Source organism: Platalea leucorodia (genome assembly GCF_965183815.1).
Source record: "Platalea leucorodia genome assembly, chromosome: W".
NCBI lineage: Eukaryota > Metazoa > Chordata > Aves > Pelecaniformes > Threskiornithidae > Platalea > Platalea leucorodia.
The window spans coordinates 5,920,041-5,927,292 of record NC_138859.1 but is presented as its reverse complement, the minus strand read 5'-3'; the positions used below and the strand labels follow the sequence as shown (position 1 = coordinate 5,927,292).

Here is a 7,252-nt window from a genome sequence, read left to right as displayed (position 1 = left end):
AGGGGAACTTGGGTCTCCAAGGTTTTGATGTGGACTTGGAGGCAAAAATCTTGTTTTTCATTCAGCAGATAATGTATGTGTAACATGTCAGCTCTTGCAGGAGGATCACCTTAATTTGATGATGCAAGTATTAGAAGGGCTCATGCTAGATCTATCCAAGGCAAATGAGCAAATGTGAAAACATGCCTATGCAGATGTCTGGTCCATGATTTCTGATTATCATGTGTAAGGAGCAGGAAGAATTGAATGAGACAAGAGCGTGGTGCAAGGCACTTCAGCAGGCTTATTAGCTTTCTGGGCTGCTTTTTCCATTATGCAAAAGCTGTGTTTGTATTAGTATAGCAGTCAGCCCCACCAGTATGGGGATTACTGCTGGTTTTTACATAACGGCTTATCCAAGATTAAGTGTTTTATTCAGGCACATGAGCTAAAATAACCAATTAGAAACTTTGCAGACCCATTATTTAAAGCAGATGGAGGGCAATTCACACAAAACTCTCCTGCTGACTACAGCCCAAAGACTGTAGCAGAGTAGTCTCAGTGACCTCCAGCATCTCTGTCCCAACAGGTAGGTCAAGATTCAGCAGAGAAGAATCAGGTTAGGATCTCCTAAAATAGAAAACTGAAGCTTGTGGCTGCAGCTGGGTACAGACTAGCTGCTTGGGAGTTTGGAAGTCCAGGGTTGGTAGCTCAGATCAGTTTTAAATATTTGTGTTTTAACTTTGCATTACAACAGATATTCAGGCATAAATATTCTGCAAGAGTGTCTAGGTAGGTGCTCTCTTCTCCCAAAGTGTTGAAATCAAGCATATCGGAATATGGGTAAACTGGCATAGACTAGGAGATAAATATAACCTTGGCCAGCTTGCAGCTGTGTTATGATGGCAGATCAAGCCTCCAGAGACTGAATATCATCTGTTAACTTTGTAGAGGAAATGATCTAACTGAGACTATTGTTAAAATGCATTTTGCTGTTAGAGCAGACAGCCAGGAAATGCCTGATTAGGTATTGAAAACTGAACATAAAGAACACAGTTTTGCCAGTTTTAAAGCATAGTGCATAAGCACCATGAAAAATTTAGAAACTATGTATTTCCAACCAACAAGATTTTGCCAGAGCTCATCAGAACATTTTTTTTGATGTCAAAACGAAAAAATCAATTAATTTCTAATTTTATCAACCTTATCCAGAGTCTATCTTGATTTTTAATGTAAAAATTATGTGAACTGCACTATTGCTAATGGAAAGCAAAACACTCTGGCAAAGTAATTGCCATTGGTGGTCAGGGATATAGATCTGGCTGGATTCGGGCATAGCATTGGTCCAGGTTTCTCAGTGAAATAGTACTGTGTTCAGCATGGAATGAAACTAGTTTTAAAATGGGGGAATGTATTTCTAGGCACAGCACTAGCTATCCATATGTGCTACAAGAAATAAGACTCTGCATGTTTACTTTTGTCTTGCAGGATGGAATATGCACAGTATGTTTTCCTGGCATTGCTCTTCTCCACTGTTGAATATAGCCTAGCTCAGACATGTACAGTGGAGTCTTTCTCTGTGAAAGACAATTTTGATCCAAAAAGGGTAATTATGACTACTTCATCTGCTAAACACAATATACCAGGAGAAGCTTCACTGTATAATCTGATTTTCCAGTGTACAGGACATATTAATCTAAACTTTGTCACTAGAATGTTATCTTTTTATATATACCATTTCTGGAACACTGTTTCTGCAGTTTGCTCTTTTTTTTTTTTTTTGCTAGTGTTTAACCCAATGGACGTTACAGTAACACTGACCACGGAGATGTTGGGGATGCTAGACTATTATATTTGACATAATATTCTATTAGCTCAAGTTCAGATTGGCTCTCAGTTTTGGGGAATCCATGAATGGAACACTTTTTAGATTATCAATAGAGGGAAAGGTCAAACAAGTACCCTGGAGGACCTACATCCACTGCTGTCCGTTCTTGGGAGTCAGGTCAAGACAAATTTTTAACTAAGATGGTTATCCTAAGCAAACACTGTCTAAGTTCTAAATAGGGTGTCTTATTTGTCTGCCTCTGAACAGAAAACCAGGGCTAACTTTGTTTTGGAATGGTCCAGAATGGTTTGCCTGTACCTGTTTGGACTGGTTGTCTACAGAACATGCCGTCATATCATTTCCAGCCACATCCAGAATTTGTGGTGCTCCAGAATTTTTTTTCCTACAAAATTGACCTTGCTGAAAACAAATGCATTTCTGGGGAGAATGCTTTGAGAACTTCAGTGTTTTGATAAAGCAGTGTTATTCTTAGCCTCGTATTCGGAAGTTACAAATTTTATCTCAATCTTCCTTAAGCATGTAACTTCCCAGACAGATTTCATCACTTCTTTAACTGAAGAGTTCAGTTAATCAGAGCTATGTTCTGCTTCCCCCATTATTTCTACTGATACAGGTAATTTTTGAGGCTCTCCCAGTCATGCAATCACTTGCTTGTACCCTATTTTGATTTCAGCACATATTGGTTTTAAATTTTCAAGGTCACTTTTTTCTAGGAATTTTATTCTTTTTCTTAATTTCATCTCCGTTCCCCCTATTGCTAGTCACCCTAACACACTCTTTCTTTGTCATGGGCATAGTCAGCATTTTCTGCTTCTCTGTATAGACACTTTACACCATCAGAGATCATGAGCTCGACTTTAGGCTGTCAGCCACAGCAGGAGAAACTGGCTAATGGTTCCAGCCAGTTTGGTAATGGCTTTGTGTCTATGATTTGGTGTCCTTATTGACATCCTTCACAAAGAAACTAAGGTCTAAAGGGGAATAGAGAATAACTGAAATGATTCACAGCAGTAAATCCTGAGTTATGGGTGAAGCATTTCAGGATGGCATTTCAGAGAAGATTACAGTGTTGGGCCACCACTCCATGAATGTCTCAACTGCTAAAGAATAAATGCATTGAGAAATTCAGACTTCCTAGAACTATTTATTTTAGTGCCTCACAAAAGAGCATACAGGTGTTGAACTGTATAGCAGAACCTCTGTGGTACATACTCACCCAAAATCAGACTTTTACCATAGGCCAGGCAGTGGCTAGTTAGAGTGTTCTGCCAGTCTTGCAGTGGTGATTAAACCAGAAAATTGTATTGGTTTTGGTAGCGGGGAGGAGGGGGGGCAACAGGGGTGGCTTCTGTGAGAAGATGCCAGAAGCTTCCCCCATGTCCAATAGAGCCAGCGCCAGCCGGCTCCAAGAGAGACACACCGCTGGCCAAGGCAAGCCAATCAGCAATGGTGGTAGCGCCTCTGTGATAACATATTTAAGAAGGGGAAAAAACTGTTGCACAACAGCAGCTGGAAGAGAGGAGTGAGAGAAGCAACTCCGCAGACACCAAGGTCAGTGAAGAAGGAGGGGGAGGAGGTGCTCCAGGTGCCAGAGCAGAGATTCCCCTGCAGCCCATGGTGAAGACCATGGTGAGGCAGGCTGTCCCCCTGCAGCCCATGGAGGGCCGCAGTGGAGCAGGTGGATGTGCCCAAAGGAGGCTGTGACCCCGTGGGGGACCCATGGTGGAGCAGTCCATTCCTGAAGAACTGCAGCCTGTGGGAGGGACCCCACGCTGGAGCAGGGGAAGAGCGTGAGGGGGAAGGCACGGCAGAGACAATGCGTGATGAACTGACCGCAACCCCCATTCCCCATCCCCCTGTGCCACTCGGGGGGAAGAGGTAGAGAATTTTGGAGTGAAGTTGAGCCCAGGAAGAATGGACGGGGGGGGGAGGTGTTTGAAGATTTGGTATTATTTCTCCTTATCCTACTCTGAGTTTTGATTGACAATAAATTAAATTAATTTCCCCAAGTTGAGTCTGTTTTGCCCGTGGTGGCAATTGGTGAGTGCTCTCTCTCCCCCTATCCTTATCGCAACCCATGAGCCTTTCGTAATATTTTTCTCTCCCCTGTCCAGCTAAGGAGGGGGACTGATAGAGCGACTTGGTGGGCACCTGGCATCCAGCCAAGGTCAACAACAACAATAATCTTTCATTTCAGTATGCAGGGAAATGGTATGCCCTAGCCAAGAAGGATCCAGAAGGTCTTTTCCTTCAGGACAACATCTCTGCTGAATACAGTGTTGAGGAAGATGGCACAATGACAGCATCTTCCAAAGGCCGAGCGAAGCTTTTTGAGTAAGTGTGTGCCTAACTTCTAACTCTAGCTGATGACATGATATACTAAAGAGATGGTGTGAATGGTGATTTATCCTGAGTGCACAACATGACTCAGTTGCTGTTATCCAGAAGACAAGCTCGATAAAATTAATACCTTAGAGGCCAAAGGTGATTGAGTCCTGGGTTAGTTCTCAGTCTAGTTCTGGTCTAGGCCCATGATAAAACTATTGTGTAATTGCCAATTCAATGATAAAGTAACATCTTTAATGACAGACTGGTAGAGCAAATAAATTGGAATTTATTTTAGAGGGGAGCCAGTGTAGCCTGTCAGAAGGTGAGTAGCTCAACGGGTTTGAGGGAAGGAAATGAGTGCTACATTAGTGGAGCTTTCAATGTGATATTGTTTAGATTTCTTTGGAAAATACTCAATTAGCTCTTGGATACTTTTGTGAGACCTGAATAGGCAGATGTAAGTCCCTTGGTGATGGCTACTATATCATTGCAACACGTGAAGGGATTAAGTGGTTTTCTGGGTATATGTAGGAATAAGTGAGATGATTGCGTTTTACTTTGACGAGATGCAGCTGTGCCCTTGAGGCTTGTTACAAACAGGTTCGCAGGAATGCAGCTGTGGCCTTGAGGCTTGTTACAAACAAGTTTGTGAAACTCAGAGGCAGAAAAATAAGGATGAGATTGGATACATCCCTGAAAGAGGAATTTGCGTGCACCAGCTTGAAGAACCAATAAGTAACGCTGAAGAGACGCGTGGACGTAAGGCAGTAGCCAATGAGATGGGTTTTGCTTGCTCGTGAACACTAAATCATATTATAAAAGGGATAGATTGTAAAAATAAAGGGTCTTTGCTTGTCTTTGCCTGAACTCATATGCGGAGTCCGTGTCTCATTCCCTTCAGGTATAGATAGAGAAGAAAAACAGAGACTTTCTACAGGCTAATACTAACTCTGCTGCTATTCAGTGTTAACTAACCAAAATATTTAACTGGGTGAATAATGGAGTAAAGCAGGCTGCCCTGAATCTTAGGTTTAATAGCAAAGCACTCTAGGGTATTTTGAGACAAGGTGAAATGAAGCTGAACAGATATGGCATACAATATATGTGGGAAGAATATGGAAATGATAGTTGTGTATTTCTGAATGGCCTCTTCAGAAATCATGCAGTATCTCAATGGATGTCATTACAGGTTCTGGGTGATTTGTGCCCATATGGCTGCTCAGTACACAGTACCTGATCCAACCACTCCAGCAAAAATGCTTATGACATACCAGGGCCTGGCTAGCTATCTGTCCAGTGGTGGTGAGTGAATTTCTTCATCCCCTGGGGTCAGTTTATAGTTTATGGTTGCCCAAACTTATGTATTTCAGTATATGAGCAGTCAAAACATCTAAGCTCAAATTATTCCAAATGGAGACAACACATCCTTGGAAGGGGAAGCTTTTTCCACAGAAATGGGTAGGATCCAGAAATTCCCCAGGGACCCTACCTATCCACCAGTTTAGTTAACAAGGAAGACACAGCTTAGAGAGAGCTGACATAGCAAATAGGCTTTGTACAGCTGAGCATTGTGCTGAACCTAGGGAAGCAATTCTTCCTGGATTCCCTGAATTCCTCATAACTGGTGGGACATGACACATGAATCCAAATCTTCATCTCACCAACTGATCATGTCAGGCAGGCATGTCAGAAGTTTTCAGCACTACCTTAAGTCCCTTTCACAGAAATTCCTTGTGCCACACCTCATTTATGCAGGCTTCATACCTTGTAATTCCTTTCTGAATCTCCCACAGCTGTTGGGTTGCCAGAGAGACTAATTCTGGAAGTTGGGCAGTTGGGATTCAATTTGTTAGTGCATGAGAAAAATACATTCCTTCTGTAGTGGCAAATAAAAAACTACACTAAAACGTACCCAGCTGAAGAACAAGGCTGGAAAACAGAAGCCATCTTTTATTGAGACTATTCATATAAGAAATATGATCTGCTTGCCCTTTGTCTCAATGCACCCACCTAGACAGGAAATATAAAGAGATTTTGTCATCTAAAACCCAAAGAGATGTGGTCCAGCTAACACCTTTAGTCACAGAAACCAAATGTGAAAATGCACTAAGTTCAAATCTTGGCTGAACAAGAGTCTATCTTGGAAAGAGATACCCAGACTTTGTGTTAAGAACTTCATGGCTATTTCTGTTGTCTCAGTGAAATTGAGCCTGTTCTCAAAAATCACACTTTCCCATCATCCACCTTGTAACCCTCAGGCCTGTGCTTTAAGCCAAGATCTGGAGCTCTCTGATAGACAGAGCATGGATGTGTTTGATGCCTTGGTGTGGGCTGTACTCTTGTCTGTGTGGTAGACACCAGACAGCAACGGGGCCAAGCTCAGCCCATAGGTAGTCACCCATCATTGGTGCTTTCTCAGCACAGTTGCCATGTGCTATAACACCATAATGGGAAATATGGTGGATTTCACTTCACAGTGTAGTCATAAGCTAAGCAATTAGAGGTGACCCTCTGTCCTTTGGGAAGCTCTTCCTGCCATGTATTATAGTAAAGTCTCCATCTGCTAGAATAGCACATGCATGCCTTTGCTCTGTGTTTTCCACCGTGACAAAAACATCAGATTTGATGTTTCAGGGGACAACTACTGGGCGATTGACACGGACTATGATAACTATGCTATTACCTATGCCTGCCGTAGTCTGAAAGAGGACGGCTCCTGTGATGATGGCTACTCCCTGATCTTCTCACGCAACCCTCATGGCCTTCCCCCAGCCATTCAACGCATTTTGCGTCAGAAGCAGGAGGAAATCTGCATGTCTGGCCAGTTCCAGCCTGTGCTGCAGTCAGGTACTTTCAGTTACTTAAATGCATTGGAGTGACTGCAGTGGCAGCATGTAGGACCAGGCAATTGAACTTGCTGTAAATGCAATAGAGACATTGCAAACTAATTTTTACTCTTTTAGAAACATTTTTTGTAGTGTCATATTTAATAACAATATGGCTGCAAAGCAAAGTCTGTGGAACGGAGAGCGAGTCAGATTTAGGGTGGTTCTGCAACCTTTATTTTTTCCCTTATAACAATCCTGTGCTCTGAGG

At 42.5% G+C, this 7,252-nt stretch overlaps 1 protein-coding gene across 1 annotated transcript; it reads left to right on the top strand.

The window, feature by feature from the left end:
• Nucleotides 1–1,468: 1,468 nt before the first annotated feature.
• Nucleotides 1,469–7,035, top strand: LOC309601715 (purpurin-like; the record flags this gene model as incomplete). The annotated part of the gene is made up of 4 exons (XM_082334879.1): nucleotides 1,469–1,585; nucleotides 4,026–4,162; nucleotides 5,346–5,458; nucleotides 6,791–7,035. The coding sequence occupies 4 exons, from the start codon at nucleotides 1,469–1,471 to the stop codon at nucleotides 7,033–7,035; spliced, it is 612 nt and encodes a 203-aa protein (XP_082191005.1).
• Between the last annotated feature and the right edge of the window lie 217 nt (nucleotides 7,036–7,252).